Source organism: Hypanus sabinus, chromosome 7 (assembly GCF_030144855.1).
Source record: "Hypanus sabinus isolate sHypSab1 chromosome 7, sHypSab1.hap1, whole genome shotgun sequence".
Classification (NCBI taxonomy): domain Eukaryota; kingdom Metazoa; phylum Chordata; class Chondrichthyes; order Myliobatiformes; family Dasyatidae; genus Hypanus; species Hypanus sabinus.
This window is the reverse complement of record NC_082712.1, coordinates 1171854-1192322: the sequence shown is the minus strand read 5'-3', so window position 1 is coordinate 1192322 and position 20469 is coordinate 1171854. Positions and strand designations below refer to the sequence as shown.

Genomic DNA, 20469 nt, shown 5'->3' with positions numbered 1-20469 from the left:
ACTGATGAAAGTATAGATAACATGAAAGCTAAATGAAAGTCAGGTTTGTACATCCTCTGTTGCCTACAGGTACTGCTTTCATTTGGAGTTGAAGAACATCAAGAATGAGGGCTCAAGATACATGAAATCAGGTTGCAAGATTCTTACAACCCAGAGCTAGGAATTTCAAAGGACATTTTGAACATCCAGGTGTAAAGATAAGCTTCAGTATTGTACATGCTTGATGCAAGAATAATATCAAAATTACAAAGTCAGCTGAGCAGGTACAGGTTTAACCCACAAACATCTTTACTGATAATTTAAACTGACAGAATACACAACCTGCTTTTATATTCTTGAACATCCAATTCTCAGATTAGGCAGCACCAGTAGAGAAACAGATTAATGTCTCAAGATGACCAACTCTTCTGTTGAAATATAAACAAGCTGAACCAGTCTATTCTTGTTTTCACAGATGCTGTCTGATCTGCTAATATCCAGCATTTTGTTTTAAGTATAACTAATATAAAGACATTCAGCTATCAAACACATGTACTCATTCACTTAAATCTATCATCTTGATTAAACAATTTCCACCAAAGAATCCTCTTTATATAGCTACACCTCAAACCTAACAGCCACAAATCAAATAAGGTCATACAGAACTGTCTAGCAACTAACAGATGCTGATCCTCAATGGTAAGCTTATAGTCATGGAGTAATAGAAAGATAGCAAGATAGGAGTGCTATTTTCACAACCAACTATATTTTCAATAGGCAAACTGTTGGTACTCCTCCCAACAGCCATTCCTGGAAATTGCTCCACTTCAGCTTTAGATTTCACCATTGTAGATCAAAAGTGGACAACTTCACCCCCAGTACCCCTGACAATTTAGCATATTTAACATATTTGAATTGGGAGAGAACAAATTTTGCAATATAACCATTATGCATAAAAAACCCAGACTACAGACTAAAAACATGAAACATTCAATCAGTATAATTATCAAAATTTAGGGACGAAAAGATGTATCAGTAAATAATCATTTTCAAAGCTAATATCAGATCACATCTCAATTACATTGCTGCTACATTAGGGTAACACAGTAGCAGTCATAGGGGTGTAATTCCCACCGCTGTCTGTAGGGAGTTTTACATTCTCCCCATAACCATGTGGGTTTCCACTCTGTGCTCCAGTTCCTTCCACAATAGTATGTTGCGGGCATACATTCTCCAGGCAGGAAGCAAGACAACACTTATAGGCTGCCTCCAGCACATCCTGAGATTGTGTTGTCCATTGATGCAAACAACGCATTTCTTTATGTTTCAATCTACATGTGACAAATTCAGCTAATCTCTCTCTGTAATTAGTTACATATCTATTTTTCTATACACAATATACATAAGTGCATCATTATAAAAGTACCTTTTGGGGTCCCATCACTGTTCGCGGGAGAACACACTGCCTGTGGGGACCTTAAAGGGAAGGAGGCATTTCTCAATGAAGAATCACCATCCTATAACAAAAATGATTTAAAAAAAATTAGCCTAAAACATTCTATAACTAAGCAAATCCAATATAACCAGCTGAAGGAGAAAACCTTGGTTTTAACAACAAATGAAAAATCAAAAGACAGCAGATGGGAAAAAGAACCAAATGCTAGACAAATTCAGATTGGGCAGCATTTGCGTAGAGAGAAACATTTGGCAATTCAGATCTATGATTTCTGCCTGAAATGTGTTTGCAGCATATTCTGTTTGAATTTTGAAAATTTAACACCATCCTTCAATAAAATGAAATAGTTTTATAGCTACTGCTATATTAAAAAAATGCAAAATAAGGTCCTGCAAACAGCAATGCCCAGTTAATCTTTTTTCACTGAAGGGACAAAAATTGGCCTGTGCAGAAGAAAACATTCCAGATCTTCCCAGAATAGTACCAGGTGATCCCTTGCATGCACAAGATGGTAGAGAACAGCACCTCCAAAATCATGTGTTCAAGTGGAAAAAAGCAAAACAAAGTGAAATTGCATCCAAGGGTAAAGCAAAAAGATAGGAATGTTATCAGAAATAAATGAGACAGAGGTGTTGAAATATCGAGGCTCTGTTCAGGAAAAGGGAAACTTGCATCATACTTAGGCAGCTGGGTAGAAAAGAATCCCCTGATGAATATATAATGTTTAAGAACAAGCTTAAGAGGGAACTCAGGAAGGGATGAGATAGGTTTGACAGGCAATGTCAATGAAAATCCCAAGAGGTTATTCAGTTATAAAACAGTAAAAGGGTACACAAGGTGAGATTAGGTCCTCTTAAAGACCATCAGGGCTATATGTGCACCCTCAGGAGATGGCCAAGATTTTTAATGACTGTTTTTCTATTTCCCTCCTGAGAACATCATGGATAGCAAAGAAAGTGTTTTGCATGCTACAAGTGATGAGGTTTTGGAACATATGCATATCATGGGGAAGGATGTATTTGCAGCCTTGGAGCACATTAAGATGGGCAAATCCCCAATTAAGTGCATTCCCGGACCTTATAAGAAACCAAGGGCCTTATTTGCTTCATTTTTAGCCACTGGTGAAATTCCATAAGCCTCGAGGGTGACTAATGCTGTTCCACTGTTCAAGGGTATCAAGGACATAATGGGTCATACTACACCTCAGTGAGCCTGACTTCAATTGCAGGGCAGTTACTGGAGGGAATTCTGAGGGATAAAATCTACCATCATTTGGATTATGTAGGCCTGATGAGGAATAATCACTGTGGCTTTGTGCATGGGAGGTCATGTATGATGAATCTTTTCCGTGTTTTGCAAAGAGGTAACTTAGGGGATAGATGAAGGTAAGGCAGGGGATGTTGTCTGTATGGACTGCAATAAGGCCTTTGACATAGCAGGCTGATCTGGAAGGCTAGGTCACATAGGAATCAGGTGGAGCTAGTAAAGTAAGTAATGGGAAGCAGAGGGTGATGGTTGAAGGTTAATTTTCCAACTAGAGGCATATGACTGAACCCCAGGGTTCAGTGATGGAAACTCTGTTATTCATTACTTCTATAAATAATTTTGACATCCATGTACACTGCATGATAAGCTTGCTGATACTAGGAATCTTGCTGATGGTGAAGCAGGTTACAATGGATTACAATAAGATCTTGAACAGTTAAGGAGGAAGGGTGAGAGAGAGAAAATAGGAATTTCAAATTAGCTAAGTGTAAGGTGAAGTAATTTGGACATTCAAACTAAGGTAGGACGTAGAAGGTAGAAATGGCAGGGCACCAAAGAGTATTGAGGAACAGAGGGGTCTGGGAGTAAACTAGTACAATGTTTGCTAAAAGCGGCTTCACAAGTAAACAATGGTGAAGAATGCACTTAGCACTCTGGCTTTCATCAGTGAGGACATTGCGATTAGGAGAGATGACATTATTATGCAGTTATACAAGTCATTAATGAAGCTGCACTTAGAAACAAGACAAACTACAGCACAACACAGGCCCTTCGGCCCACAAAGCTGTGCCGGACATGTCCTTACTTTAGAACTACCTAGGCTTACCCATTGCCCTATTTTTTTAAGCTCCGTGTATCCATCCAGGAGCCTCTTAAAAGACCCTATCATCTGCGCCTCCACCGTCGGCAGCCCATTCCACACACTCACCACACTCTGAGTAAAAAACTTGCCCCTGACATCTCCTCTGTACCTACTTCCAAGTACCTTAAAACTATGCCCTCTCGTGCCAGCCATTTCAGCTCTGGGAAAAAGCCTCTGACTATCCACACGATCAATGCCTCTCATTATCTTGTACAGGTCACCTCTCATCCTCCGTCACTCCAAGGAGAAAAGGCCAAGTTCACTCAACCTATTCCCATAAGGTATGCTCCCCAATCCAGGCAACATCCTTGTAAATCTCCTCTGCACCCTTTCTATGGTTTCCATGTTCTTCCTGTAGTGAGGAACCAGAAATGAGCACAGTACTCCAAGTGGGGTTTGACCAGGGTCCTATATAGCTGCAACATTACCTCTCGGCTTTTAAATCTCACGATTGATGAAGGCTAATGCACTGTAGGCTTCTTAACCAAAGAATCAACCTGTGTAACAGCTTTGAGTGTCCTATGGACTCGGACCCCAAGATTCCTTTGATCCTCCACACTGCCAATAGTCTTGCCATTAATACTACATTCTGCCATCATATTTGACCTACCAAAATGAACCACCTCCCACTTATCTGGATTGAACTCCATCTGCTACTTCTCAGCCCAGTTTTGCATCCTATTGATGTCCTGCTGTAACCTCTGACAGCCCTCCACACTATCCACAACAGCTCCAACCTCCGTGTCATCAGCAGCAAATTTACTAACCCATCTTTCCATTTCCTCATCAAGGTCATTTTTAAAAAAATCACAGAGTAGGGGTCCTAATAAAGTATGTAAAAGGTTAACATAGTCATTAAACATACTGTTTTTTCTGCAAGAAACCTTGATGATCAACAGATGTGCGAATTATATTAGAGCACTATTTCTTCTTGAAGATAGCCAGCTAGGGTTTTAGGATGTTTATCGTCTTGTGTAGTCATATGTAGAGATAGGACAGCTCCGGTCTGTTTCATGTTTGAGCCATTATGCCTATTTTGTAATTTGCCTTTCGGACCTGTCATGTAGGGGATAACTTTGGCTCCAGCCTGTCTTGTGTAGGGGGGGTACCTGGACGAATATATCTCTGTTGTGAGAGGAATTGTTAATTAGTTGGTGGATCGGGCAGAAACAGTCATAGACTGTTCCTGTTTGAGCGACTAACTGAGTAAACACCAGGTGTTTTGAATAAAGAGTTTGTACTTATATGATCTCTGAGTGACTTTATCCAGATTTGACTTCCAAAGTCCCAGAACAGATCCCTGAGGCACATCATTGGTCACCAACCTCCATGCAGAATATGACCCATCTACAACCACTCTTTACCTTCAGTGGGCAAGCCAATCCTGGATTTACAAAGCAATGCCCCTTTGGATCCCATGCCTCCTTACTTCCTCAATAAGCCTTGCATGGGGTGCCTTATCAAATACCTTGCTAAAATCCATATACACTACATCTACTTGAAGTATTGTATAGTTTCAGCTGCTGTTAGAAAGACATTAAGCTGGAGAGTGCACTGGAAATTTTTCAGGGCACTTATTGGACGAGAGTTATAGAGACAGATTGGCTATGCTATAACCTTCTACCTTCAAGCATAGGAGAACGCAAGGTGACCTCAAAGAAGTATATACAATCATGAAGGGTATGGATAAGAAGGACATTCATAGTCTTTTCCACCAGATTTGGTGAATCCAAAACGAGAGGACACAGGTGCAAGATAAGAGGAAAGACATTTAACAGATTTGGGAGGCAGCTTTACACAGATAGCAGTGAGTAACTGCAATGAGTTGTCTGAGGATGCATTCAAGATGGGTACATATGTAGTGGACAGTGAAGGTTGTCTACGGTTACAACAGAACCTATGCTAACTGGCAAAGTCACTAAGAGAATGACAAATAGAATTTAATACATTTAAAGTGATGGATTTTGCAAAGTTAAACTATGGCAGAGCCCTGAAAAGATAATGTCGATCAAATAGACTTAGTGGTACAGGTAAACGGTTCCCTGAAAATAACTACACCTGTAGACACATCAGTGAAAACAGCAGAAGGCATATTTGCTCATGCACTGTATAGTTTTTGACTGTCATGTTACATTTGTAAAAACATTGATTTGGCTGCACTTGGAAATATTGTGTAGAGATCTGGAAGGTATTTAAGCTAGAGAGGGGCAAAATGATTCAGGGGAACGTTGGCTAGACTGGAGCGCCTGAGATTATGAACAAAAATTCACCTTCTGCTGTTGTGCATGGGATAAAATTAACAAATGATCTTAAAGCATGTAAAGTAACAAAGTCATTAGTAATATGGTTCAACCTCCTTCCCATAGTGTGATGATCACCAGAGTACTAAATTCTTCAATGGTGCGGTGACTAACAATGCACTGAATACTCCAGTCGTGGTGACCACCAGCGCACTGAATACTCCAGTCGTGGTGACCACCAGCGCACTGAATACTCCAGTCGTGGTGACCACCAGCACACTAAACACTCCAGTCGTGGTAACCACCAGCGCACTGAATACTCCAGTCGTGGTGACCACCAGCGCACTGAATACTCCAGTCGTGGTGACCACCAGCGCACTGAATACTCCAGTCGTGGTGACCACCAGCACACTAAATAGACAGGCCATGTGGTGACCACCAGCCATGCAGTGACCATTAGCACACCAAATACTCCAGCCGGCCGATGACCACCAGTGCACTAAATACCTCAGAAGCCCAGTGACCACCAGGGCACTAAATACCGCAGCCGTGCGGCGACCAGCAGCGCATGAAATACACCAGCTGCCTGGTGACTTCTGGTGCACTAAGTACTCTAGCTGCCCAGTGATCACCAGCACACTAAATACTCCAGCCATGTGGTGTCCGTCAACACATTTGCCGTGCGGTGACCACCAGTTTACTAAATACTTCAGCCTCCCGGAAACCACCACTAAATATTTCAGCTGCATGGTGACCTCTGGTGCACTAAATACTTAAGCCACCTGCTGGCCACCAGCACACTGAGTACTCCAGCCTCCCTGCAACCACTAACACGCTAAATGTTCCAGCCGCATGGTGACCACCAGTGCACTAAATACTCCGGCAGTCCAGTGATCATCAGCACACTAACTATTCCATCCACGTGGTGACCATCAGTGTACTAACTAAATACTCCAGCCGCCCAGTGACCACCAGCGCACTAAATACATCAACTGCCGGTTGACCATCAGTGCACTAAATACTCCAATCGTCTGGTGATCACCAGCATACTGAATATACTAGTGATGTGGTGACCACCAGCACACTAAATACTCCAGCCATACAGTAACCATTAGCGCACTAAATACTCCAGCCAAGTAGTGACCATCAACACACTAAATACATTTGCCACATGGTGACCAGCAGCGCACTAAATACACCAGCTGTGCGGTGACCACCAGCGCAAAGTACTCCAGCCACCTGGTGACCACCATCACACCAAATACTCCAGCCATACAGTAACCATCAGCACACTAAATACTCCAGCTATGTGGTGACCACCAGCGCATTAAGTACTCCAGTCTCCCAGCTACCACTAATGCACTAAATGTTCCAGCCGCATAGTGGCTATCAGCGCACTAAATACTTCAGCCTCCTGAAGACAACATACTCCAGCTGACCAGTGACCACTGCACACCAAATACTCCAGATGTGCGGTGACCTCGAGTGCACTAAAAACTCCAACTGCGTGGTGACCATCAGCGCACTGAATATACCAGCAATGTGGTGACCACCAGCACTAAGTTCTCCAGCCACCCATTGACCACCATTACACCAAATACTCCAGCCATACAGTAACCATTAGCGCACTAAATATTCCAGCAGTGCGGTGACCAACAATGTACTAAATACTTCAGCCTCCTGAAGACAACAGCGCACTAAATACTCTAGTTGCAAGGTGATACAACAGCGCACAAAATACACAGGCTGTGCAGTGACCACCAGCACGCTAAATACACCAGCCATGCAGTGACCACCTGTGCATTAAATACTCCAGTCGTGCAGTGACCACTAGAGCAATAAATATCCCGACAGTGCAGTGATCATTAGTGTACTAAATACTTCAGCCTCCCGGAGACCACCAGCGCTCACATACTCTAACCGTCCACTGACCACCATCACACCAAATACTCCAGCCGCCCAGTGGCCACCAGCGCGCTAAATACACTAGCCATGCGGTGACCACCAGTGCGCTAAATACACCTATCCAAATGGTGGCCACCAACACACTAAATACTCCAGTCATGTGATGAGCACCAGGGCACTAAATACACAAGCTGCCCAGTGACCAGTAGTGCAATAAGTACTCCAGCTGACCGCTGACCACCAGTGCACTAAATACACAGGCCGCGTGATGACCACTAGCGCATTAAATATGTAAGCCACGTGGTAACCACCAGAGTACTAATTATTCCAGCGGCATTGTGACCACCTGCACACTAAACTTTCCAGCTCTGTGGTGACCACCAGCCACCCAGTGACCAGTAGCGCACTAAATACTCCAGTCGTGTGGTGACCAGGAGTGCACTAAATATACAGTCCACACGATGACCACTAGCACACTAAATACACCTGGCGTGTGGTGACCACTAGCGAATTAAATACTCCAGCCAGGCAGTGACCACCAGCACAATAAATATTCCGACAGTACGGTGACCATCAGTATACTAAATACTTCAGCCTCCCGGAGACCACCAGTGCACAAATACTCCAGCCATCCACTGATCACCATCGCAATAAATACTCCAGCTGACCGGTGACCACCAGTGCACTAAACACACAGGCCGTGTGGTGACCACCAGCACACTAATTGTACCAGCCGCCCAGTGACCACCATCACACTAAATACTCCAGCCTCCCACTAACCACCAGCATACTAAATACTCCAGCGGCCCGGTGACCACCTGTGCAATATGTATTCCAGCTGTGGCCTAACCAAAATTTTTACAAAATGGTACAATAATATCCCTGCTCTTAAATGTCTTGGCTAATAAAGTGTCTCAAATAGTTATCTATCACCTCATCGACATGCGTAGCTACCTTCAGAGAGCTTTGGTCTCGAACAGAAAGATCTTGCTGTTCCTCAATAAGTCCCAAGGCCTTACCATTCATTGTTTATATATCAGCTTACTAAACCTTTCAAAGTACATTACCTCACACGCAGGATTGAATTCTGTCATTGTTCAGTCCATCGTTCAACTGATCTAAACTATTTTTCCTAAATTACCCTCATTTTTTCACTGCAGGAGGGAATACTTTGGCATAGGGTGTGAATGAATGAATAAATAAATATTTGCGTAAATAAAAGACAACTGAGAACTAAAGGGGAAGTGTTTCCTGGGATAGATGATATTTGCAAATAAACTTGCAAAATATGTTGAGAAAAAATAAACTAAAATGATTTTATTTCTCAATGATTACATTTCTGAACTTACCCATACACACATTTCATAAGAATCATATGTAGACCATAAGGCAATGGAGCAGAAGCGGGCCATTCAGCCCATCGAGTCTGCTCCGCCATTCTATCATGAGCTGATCCATTCTCCCATTTAGTCCCACTCCCCTGCCTTCTCACCATAACCTTTGGCTACTTAGATACTTATCAATCTCTGCCTTAAATACACCCAATGACCCAGCCTCCACTGCCGCCTGTGGCAACAAATTCCAGATTCACCACCCTCTGGATAAAACACGTTTACGTGTGCAAATTGCTTAGATTTACCAGGAATATTGAATTTCATTCTATAAATAAGGTCTTAATATCCGCTGTGAACTCTGGAATAAGGGGACAATCTGCTTTTCTAACATCTATGTGAGAAGAAAGACAATGCTGAAAAGACATTACTGGATCTCCCTACTAATGTTTTATCTATAGTCAGGCATAGAAAGCTTACAAACAATGTACTTCAACATGTCTGCTCCTTCAACTTTACCATCAAGTTCTGCCTTTCCCAGACCATCATTCAGTGCATCCCTGATTCTTCCCTAACAAAGGATCTTAATACCTGTGGAACATCAGTCTTTCCCAGTATGATGATAATAACAACAAACAATACTTAGCTATTTGTATTTCTGATTTCCATGGGCTGACTATAACCGCACCTGCTCATATAGCTATTATGAAAGCTTTTCATCGCCATTCTATAAAATCAACCTATCTTCCAACTTAAGATTTTTTCCAATTTCTTACTTCCCAAGGACTGGGCATGTCTTGCTTTCACTCCAACTCTTGATTCTGAGATAACTAGTAAAGCCAATGTACGATTTACAGATTTAGCCAGAGGTGAAACAGGAGGCTCTTGGCAATACAGATGGATTGTGAGGTGACATACTCCCTTAGGAATAAACTGGAGCATCTGGGGAAACCTATATAGTCAAATGCAGAAAGTGCCCTAAAATAGACAACACTCTAGGGTAGGATCTAACCTAGTTCCCTGGAGCAATAAGACAGTAGCATTAGTTGGTGAACCATTTATACTAATCAATTTCAGAGCCCATTGGGTAGTTTCAACAGCTGAACTGTTAATTCTCGCAGAGGAAAATCTAGTGAGCACCTTAGACGCTCACATTCAGTTGAGTGGAACTGTAAAATACTCAAATATTCCCCTCCATAGTAGAAAGGTTTTAATTTTGTCCACCATTCCATTCCTTCACTTGACCACCAAGTGTCTTTTAGTTTGCTTTTACATCTAATAAGTGGTCATCAACCTGGAATTTAGAAGTGCTTCTCTCTCCAAAGGTAATGTATGATAATGCTGAATATTACTAGCTTTTTTTCCCATTTATTTCAAATGCCTTCAAGTCAGATTCTGGCTAGCCATATAAGATAAGCAGCAGGGACCCAAGGAGTATTGAGTAGAAGAGTTAGGATACCATACTTCAGCTGCACAAAATATAGGTTTGACCACCAGTTCTTGTCACTTAACACAGATGTGGCAGTAACAGAGAAAGAGCAGAAGATCTGCACCAGGGCGTTACCTGGAATGAAGGGCTGCATTTATAAGGAGAGGCAAGATAGACTGGGCTTGTTCTCATTGGAATGCAGGGGACCCAGGGATAACCTTATGAAGATTTATAAAATTATGAAGGACAAAGATAAGCTAATCAGAATCTTTATCACAAGGAACTAGTAGTTTAAAGTGATAGAAAAGTTTAAAGGAGACAGATGGTTTCAGATGCAGGGATCTGAACAATAAACCATCTGATGGAGAAAGCTAGTGGGTTGAGCAACAACTGTGGGTGCATAAAAATTGTCAACATTACAGGTCAAGACCCTATAGCAGGACTGAAGCTGGGAGGCAAGTATACAGAAGAGAAGAAGGGTTAAGAAAGTAATTGGAGATGCCGAGTAGGAAGAGGGCGCATGAGAGGAGAGAACGAGCCGGGGTTGAGGTGGGGTGGGGGGAGAGAAAGAGAAGAGATTTTAAAAACTGATTATGAATAGCTTTAACAACCAACTACAGAGTGAGACTTATGGACTGACCCAGCACATCCCTCAGGACTGGTTCAGTCATTAAAGCAAACACATTTCACTGTATGTTTTGATGCTTCATCGATGTACATGTGACAAATAAAGCTAATCCTTATAATTTTTATGTCAAAAGCAGAGCTAAGATTCCATGTTCCTGCTGCTATGAAAAGGTAGAACTGCAAATGAGGCAAGGTAAAAGAACTTTAAAATCAAGACATAAATGAAGTTTATGTTCAAGTTTAAGGAAAGATTAATTCATATCATTTCCTCCCATTGAGTAAAAAAAAAATTACATTTTGGTTGAATAACGAGGAGTCTGCTTAAGCTTTTCAAAACACTTAAATATGCCGACTCATGCTGTCCTTTATCAGTGTAGGCGCAAGCAATGTACGTGCTCTATCAAATCCTAGGGAGAATACATAATTTTTAAGTTCAAAACAGTATTTCATTTCAAAATATTTGTAAACATAGCTTTCAGGGCATAGGCTTCTGAGTTTAAGCATTATCATCTAAAGTAGTGTAACACAGCGCTATTACCTCGGCATCAACTGAATCAGGAATTTATCGCTAATTCTCGCTAAATTCTCTTGTTACTCAAAGATAAACCTCATCTAAAATCCAAAATGCAATTTCACCAACAAATGCTTGAAGTATATTAAGGTTCAGCCTACAGCTTGAACAGAATGCAGTTCAGGCTTGAACAAACAAAATTTTCTGTATCAATGACTGATTTTCCCACCTCTGATCCAAGCCGATGAACCATGTGAATGTAGTCCTCATTTGATCCATGTCTGGAATTATCTGAATGGTGATTTGATGAAGAGCCCGACAACTGACTTGTCACTTTACTATCATGAATATTCCGCATGCCACTGGGAATCATGGGGCTTGAAACAGAAGCTGAAAAGCACAATAAACCATGTTAAATAAATATGGAGTACACGACTGGTGTGCTAAAACGTGCTTCAATCCCAAGCCCCTACAACTAAGGGAAACTACACGCCTCATGAAGAATACATCACCAATGTTGCACAACCAAACTGGAGCAACGTGTAATTTTACTTAAAAAGTCTTAAAAAGAATTCACTCTTACATGTGGCGGAGTAGATTCAAGCTTTATCAATTTAAAAAGTGAATACTAACAAGCTATGGCTGCAAGCATGGTATCTTACAAAAAGCCAGTAAAAGCTCAATGAACCTAAACTTCCTACTGTGCTTTAACCTTTCAGCAATGTCATATCTAGACTATGAAGCTTCCATGAAGAGAGTGAGCTTCTGGTCAATAACTAGTTATCATACAGGAAGCATTTCAAAATTACACATCTCATGGAAAAGAAAGGTAACGTCTACTGAAAAAATAAATGATGAAAGGGATACATTACAAGACAAAACTAAGTAGTGAAAGAATAAGTGATTTACTATGGAAAGGTAATGGTGATTGAGGAAATCATCAAATATAAAACAGGTAAGAGTGTGTTGGAGACATCTCGACCCACTCCTCAATCATGTTCAATAGCTTTCACAAGCAACTCTCCTTTCACTTACTCCATTTTTACTGCCCAAGAAACAAAACACTTCCCTGAAGAAGAGCAACTTATTCCTGAATTTAACATTCTGTGCTCATGAACCCTGCCCACAGCTTTCTGTATTACGTCACTAGAGCTCAATAAGCGCTTCAGGAATGAAATCTTAGCTTCACGTTGCAGTTCAATTCCAGTTTCATAGCAATACGAGGCCAATCCTGAAAAGTGGAACCTGTCAAACACAACAGGAGATGCCTCAGTATGGCTAAGATCAATATGCTCACAGGTGGCTTTATCGTGCTTTTAGAAAAGGTTTAAACAAATGAGATTATAAAGAAAGAAAAACAGTATTTACAATGAAAGCCATAAACTTTGTGAGAGCATTTGCAAGGCAAGGCAGAGCAAAAAGATTTTTTTTAAAAAGCATACAAAAGCAGACAGAATGAAATTGCATTTAAGTGTCTTTCTAAATGCCTCAAATGTAATAATTGTGTCGAGTCCATCAACTCTTCTGCCAGCACATTCCAAGTGCAGAACATCTATGTGAAAAATATGAAACAATGACAGAATTGGTAGAGGTGAGTAGAATTACAACTTTTAAAAGACACTCCAACCAACCATAAGACCTAGGAGCAGAATTAGGCTACTTGGCCTATCAAGTTTGCCCCACCATCCCATCATAGCTGATATATTGTTTCTCAACCCCATTCTCCAGCCTGATTCATCAAGACCTATCAACCTCTGATTTAAATATACCCAATGACTCGGCCTGCACAACTGTCTGTGGTAAGGAACTCCAAAGATTCACTATATACGGTCTAAAGAAAGTTTTCCTCATCTGTTCTAAATGGACGTCCCTCAATTCTGAGGCTGTGCCCCCTGCTCACAATACTCCAAGTCCAAATGCTATAATAAGACACAGTATTGCATCCTTGGTATTGTATTCTAGTCCACTCAAAATGAATGCTAACATTGCATTTGCCTTCCTTATCACTAACTAAACCTGCAAGTTAATCTTCATGGAATCCAGCATGAGGACTTCCAAGTCAGTCCCTTTGCAATCTTCTCCCCGTTTAGAAAATAATATGACCATACACTTCCCGACACTGTACACCATCCGTCACTTCTTTGTTGATTCCCCAATCTGTCCAAATCCTTCTGTGGACTCCCTTCTTCCTCAGCAATACTTGACATCCATCTATCTTCATAATTCATACATCCAATCAATGACATGCAACATAAAAAGCAGTCCCAACACTGACCCCTGTGGCACACCATTACTCACCGACAGCCAACCAGGAAAAGGTTCTGTTTATTTCCACACAGCACAGAAGCAAGTCACTTAGACCATCTAGTCCATGCTGAACCATTTGAACTGCCAACTCCCATTAACCTGCAACGGGACCACAGCCCCCCACCCCAACTCTCCTACTCTCCACGTAGCTATCCAAATTACACTTAAACATTGAAGTTGAGTTCATTTGCACCACTTGCACTGGCGGATCATTCCACACTCAGTGAAGAAGTCTCCCCTTAAGGTTTTCGCTTTTACCCTTAATCCACGACCTCTGACTTTTGTCCCACCCAGCCTCAGTGGGAAAAGCCTGCTTGCATTTACCCTATCTATACTGCTCAAAATTTTGTAAGCCTCTATCAAATCTCCTCTCAATCTTCTATGTTATAAGAAATAAAATCCTAACCTATTCAATTTTTCCTTATAACTCAGGTCCATATAAATACAGGGAGACAGCAGGAGATTGGGGCTGAGAGGAAAATTGGGGAGAAGACTCGATGATCCAACTAGCCTTTTAATGCTCCTATATCTTATGGTCTTCCAGACCCAGCAACATAGAACATAGAATAGTATAGCACAGTACAGGCCCTTCGGCCCACAATGTTGTGCTGACCCTTAAACCCTGCTTCCCATATACTCTAGACTCTAGAGATCAGCTTTATTTGTCACACATATATTAAAACATTCTACTCAGCAGACAGACATACTTTATCAATCCCGAGGGAAATTGGGTTTCGTTACAGCCGCACCAACCAAGAATAGTGTAGAAATATAGCAATATAAAACCATAAAAAATAAATAATAAGTTAATCATGCCAAGTGGAAATAAGTCCAGGACCAGCCTATTGGCTCAGGGTGTCTGACACTCTGAGGGAGGAGTTGTAAAGTTTGATGGCCACAGATAGGAATAACTTCCTCTGACACTCAGTGTTGCATCTCGGTGGAATGAGTCTCTGGCTGAATGTACTCCTGTGCCTAACCAGTACATTATGGAGTGGATGGGAGTCATTGTCTAAGATGGCATGCAATTTGGACAGCATCCTCTTTTCAGACACCACCGTCAGAGAGTCCAGTTCCACCCCCACAACATCTCTGGCCTTACGAATGAGTTTGTTGATTCTGTTGGTGTCTGCTACCCTCAGCCTGCTGCCCCAGCACACAACAGCAAACATGATAGCACTGGACACCACAGACTCGTAGAACATCCTCAGCATCGTCTGGCAAATGTTAAAGGACCTCAGTCTCCTTAGGAAATAGGGACGGCTCTGACCCTTCTTGTAGACAGCCTCAGTGTTCTTTGACCAGTCCAGTTTATGTAATGCCCAGTAATGCTCAAGCTACTTAGAGCATATTTAGTAAACTAAAAGCAAAATCGGCCACGCAGATCAATTACTCAGCATTCTTAAGTGGGAGGATGAACAGCTAGAGATTATAGTCCATGTAGGTATCAATGACAAGGGTAGAAAGAACGGCAGGTTCTACAAAGTGAGTTGTGAGTTAGGTGCAAAGCTAAAGGGCAGGACCTTCAGGGTCCATTGTACAGGGCCTATCAGCAGCGTCCACAGAGCTCTCCAAAAAAGGTATTTCTCGTAAGTCAGCCGTGGTTATTTGAAAAGGAAGCTTCGAGGGTGTTTGCCCATTGTATGGAGCCTATCAGCAGTGTCAGAGCTCTATGAACTAAATAAAAGTACAGAAGTGATAAGCTGAAAGGCCAGTGGCAGCAGTAGGCCAGTGGCAAGAGTAGAAGCGACAGGCCTTGGCTCAAAAGAGGCAATGATTCTGTGTAAAGCGTCTGTTGAGGGTTCCTTTTAATTCTTTTTCTTCACTTACTGCTCCACTTAAATGGCTGTGGTGTGTTCTTCGTGGCAGATGCTGGGAGTCTTGGGACACCCCCCCCCCCCCCCCCGCCAAGAGTCTCCTAGGGAACTACATCTGCGTGAAGTGCATCCGGCTGTAGCTCCCTGAAGACTGTATCAGCGATCTAGAGCAGCAACTGGATGACCTTGACTTGTATAGGAGAGTGAGGATATAATTGATCAAAGTTACAGGGAAGTAGTCACCCTGAAGTTGCAAGAGGCAAGGTGACTGTCAGAAAAATGGAAATAGGCAGTTAGAGCAGAGCACCCCTGTGGCCATTCCCCTCAAAAATAAGTATACTGCTTTGGATACTTTTGTGGGGGAATACCCTCCCAGCAGAATGCCACAGGACTGGATTACAGGCAACGAGCATGGGTCTGTGGTGCAGAGGGAAAAAGAAGGGAAGAAGGGAGCAGTAGTGATAGAAGACTCAATAGTGAGGGGAACAGACAGGAGATTTTGTGGACATGAATGAGACACCTGGATGGTATGTTGCCTCTCAGGTGCCAGGTTCAGGGATGTCTCAAATCGTATCTACAATATTTTGGAGAGGAAGAGGGAGCAGCCAGATATCTTGGTACAATGATATAGGAAGGAAAAGCAATGAGATTCTGAAAAGAGAACTTAGAGAGCTAGGTTGAAAACTGAGAAGCAGGACCTCCCGGATAGTAATTTCTGGATTGCTGCCTGGGCCATGTACCAGTGAAGGTAGCAACAGAATCATCTGGCAGATAAACACGTGGCCGAGAAGCTGGTGCAGGGGGCAGGGCTTCAAGTTCTTGGATGATTGGGATATCTTCTGGGGGAGGCAGTATAGGGAGAAAGTAAAGTCTGATATAGCAGTATTTCAGTGGAGTAAGGGAAATTACAATGGTATGAGAGAGAAATTGGCCAAAGTAAATTGGAAGGAGCTGCTGGTAAGGATGTCAGGATGTTTCTGGGAAAAGTGAGGAAGGTGCAGCACATGTGTAATCCAAAAATGAAGAAGTACTCAAATAGCAAAATAGTACAACCGTGGCTGACAAGTCAAGGCTATTGTAAAAGCAAAAGAAAGGGCATACAACAAAGCAAAAATTAGTGGGAAGATAGAGGATTGGGAAATTTTTTAAAACCTAGAGAGCTACTAAAAAAATCATTAGAAGGGAAAAGATGAAATATGAATACAAGCTAGCAAATAACATCAAAGGGGATAGTAAAAGTTTTTTCAAGTAAAAAATAAAAGAGAATTGAGGGTGGATATAGGACCACTAGAAAATGAGGCAGGAGAAATAATAATGGGAGACAAGATGGCTGATAATCTAAATGAGTACAGTGGTCCCTCAGTATCAGCGGGAGATTGGTTCCAGGACTGCCCCTGGATACCAAAATCCACGAATGCTCAATTCCCTCATATAAAATCGCTCAGTATTTGCATATAACCTACGCACATCCTAAATCATCTCTAGATTACTTATAATACCTGTAATACCTAATACTTATAATACCTAATACAAATGTAAATACTATGTAAATAATTATACTGTATTGTTTAGGGAATAATGACAAGAAAAAAAGTCTGTACATGTTCAGTACAGACACAACCATCGTAGCTCTTCTGGGAATGTTGATGCTGATTCTCCCGTGATCTTTAAGTTCTTGAGGCTGTAGTGCTTTACATAGCCAGCCAGCCAAACCTTACTGGCCTTCCTCTTGTTCACAAGTAGCAAATGAATGAGACGTGCGGCAAACAATGCTCAAACAACAAATGCTGGAGAAAGACTGAGGATCTGTGAAATGGTGGGAGGCTACAGTAGGGTATGCCTACACATCACTTCATTTGTGTGGATTCAGCATAGTGCTCGGCGCGTGACAAATTCAAGTTTTACTTTTGGAACTTCCTGGTATTTTTTTCCGAATATTTTTGATCCACAATTCGTTGAATCCACTGATATGGAGGGCCGACTGCATTTTGCGTCAGTCTTCACTGTGGAAGACACTAGCAGTATGCCTGATGTTGTAGTGTGTGAAGGAAGAGAGGTGGGTGCAGTCACTGTTACAAGAGAGACGGTGCTTCAAAAACTTAAATTAGAGGTACATAAGTTACCCAGACCAGAGGAACTGCACCCTAAGGTTCTGAAAGAGGTAGTGTTAGAGATTGTGGTAGCATTAGAAATGATCTTTCAAAAAAGATCACTTAACTCTGGCATGGTGCTAAAGGACTGGAAAGTTACAAATGTTACTCCATTCTTTAAGGAGGAAAGAAGCAAGTAGGAAATTATAGATCAGTTAGCCTGACCTCAGTGGTTGGGAAGATGTTACGAGTCAATTGTTAAGAATGAGGTGACACACGACAAGATACGGGTTGATACAAAGATTGGTGGAGGAGCAAGTAGTGTTGAGGAAATGGGTAGGCTGCAGAAAGACTTAGGCAAATTAGGAGAATGGGCAAGAAACTGATAAATGAAACACCATGTTGAAAAATGCAGTTATGCACTTTGGTAGTAGAAATAAATGTGTAGATTATTTTCTAAACAGGGAGAAAATCTGGAAAACTGAGATACAGAGGCACTTGGGGGTCTTTGTGCAGAACACCCTGAAGGTTAACTTGAGGTAGAGTCGATGGTGTGGAAGGCAAATGCAATGTTAGCATTCATTTCAAGAGGTCTAGAATACAAGAGCAGGGATGTGATGCTGAAGCCTTATAAGGCACTGGTGAGGCCTCACCTTCAGAATTGTGAACAGTTTTGGGCCCCTCATATTAGAAAAGATGTGCTGCCATTGGGGAGGCTCCAGAGGAGGTTCACAAGGATGATTCCAGAAATGAAAGGGTTAACATATTTTAAGAGTTTGATGGCTCTGGATTTGTACGTGCTGGAATTCAGAAGGATGAGGTTGGATCTCATTGAAACCTTTCGAATGTTTAAAGGCTTAGACAGAGTAGATATGGAAAGGATGTTTCCCATGGTGGGAGAGTCTAGAACAAGAGGGCAGAGCCTCAGGATAGAGGGGCGCCCATTCAAAACAGAGATGCAGAGAAATTTCTTTAGCCAAAGGGTGATGAACTTGTGGAACTTGTTGCCACGTACAGCTGTGGAGGCCAGGTTGTTCAGTGTACTTAAGGCAGAGATTGATAGGTTCATGATTGAACATGGCATCAAAGGTTATGGGAAGAAGGCCAGGAACTGGGGTTGAGGAGGAGAGAAAAAAATGATCAGCCATGATTGAATGGTGGAGCAGACTTGATAGGCTAGATGGCCTAATTCTGCCCCTTCGTCTTATGGTCATGATCATGAGACTCCAACCCGTGCCACGTTAGAGGTCAGAAATAAGAAGATTACACATTTAACACGTGGCTAAGGAGAACCAGATTATCATCCAATCGTGCCAAAACACTTAAACTCCCATTAACCTATACCAGGAACATGCCCCTTCTACCAATGTACCTATCAAAACTTCCCTTGAACATTGAAATCAAGTTTGCGTGCACCACTTGCACTGGTAGCTCGTACTGCACTCACACAGAATTCTGAATGAAGATTCCCATGTTCCCCTTAAGCTTTTCAGCTTACACACTTAACCCATGACCTCCAGTTGTAGTCCCATCCAACATCTATACTCCTCATAATACCCCTCTCAATCTTCTATGTTCCAAGGAATAAAGTCCTATTCAATCTTTCCATATAAATCAAGTCCTCCAGACCTAGCAACATCCTTTAACATTTTAAACCTTGTAAGGTGTCTCTGCATTCTTTCAAACTTACATACATCTTTGTTGTAGGTAGGTGACCAATACTCCAAATTAGCTGTTACCAAAGGGGCCCTGATTTCTTGTCTTGTACAACTCCTCTGAAAGATTGAACTTGAGTATGTTTGCACCATTTGCACCAGTTTGTTCCACACATTCCCCTTAAACTTTTCACCTTTCACCCTTCACCCATGACCTCTAGTTGAAATCCCACCCAACATATGGGTCTATGCCTCGACCTATTCTTTTACATTATATGCCAATGATCTGGATGACAGAATTGACAGCTTTGTTGCAAATTTTGCAGGCGATACGAAGATAGGCGGAGAGGCAGGTACTTTTGAGGTAGTAGTGAGGCTAAAGAACAAACTGGACAGATAAGAAAAATTAGCAACAAAGTGGCAGATGGAATACAGTATCAAGAAGGGTATGGTCATGCAAAGGGTTTTTTAAAGGGAGAGAAAATACAAAAATCTGAGGTACAAAGGGACTTGGGAGTTCTTGTGCAGGATTTCTTTAAGGTAATTTGCAGGTTGAGTCTGTGGTGAGGAAGGTAAATTCAATGTTAATATTTCCAGAGGAGTAGAACATAAAAGCAAGGATGTAATATTGAAACTTTAGAAAGCACTGGTGAAGCTGCACTTGGGGTATTGTGAGCAGTTTTGGGCCCCCTATCTTAGAAAGGACATTCTGAAACTGGAGAGGGTTCAAAGGAGGTACATGATGCAAAATGATTCCAGGACTGAAACTTCTCCTATGAAGAGCATTTGATGGCTCTGGCCCTGTATTCACTAGAATTCAGAAGAATGAAGGGTGACTAATTGAAACTTATTGAATGGTATAAGGCCTTGAAAGAGAGGTTTCCCATGCTGGGAGAGTGTAAGAACCTAAGACCCAGTCTCAGAATAAGGGTGCATTCTTTTAGAACAGAGATGAGGAGGAATTTGTTTAGCCTGAGAGTGGAATTCATTACCA

At 41.9% G+C, this 20469-nt stretch overlaps 1 protein-coding gene across 5 annotated transcripts in view; it reads right to left on the bottom strand.

Annotated features, from left to right (window-relative positions):
• The window catches only part of LOC132396489 (nipped-B-like protein), a 531210-nt gene that overhangs the window by 346997 nt on the left and 163744 nt on the right, over positions 1-20469 (bottom strand). For all 5 annotated transcript variants that reach the window (XM_059974034.1, XM_059974035.1, XM_059974036.1 and 2 more), the window contains 2 exons: positions 11836-11996; positions 1406-1496 (listed from right to left, as the gene is read on the bottom strand). In XM_059974034.1, coding sequence (XP_059830017.1) covers positions 1406-1496; positions 11836-11996 — 252 coding nt within the window. The remainder of the gene's footprint in view (positions 1-1405; positions 1497-11835; positions 11997-20469) is intronic.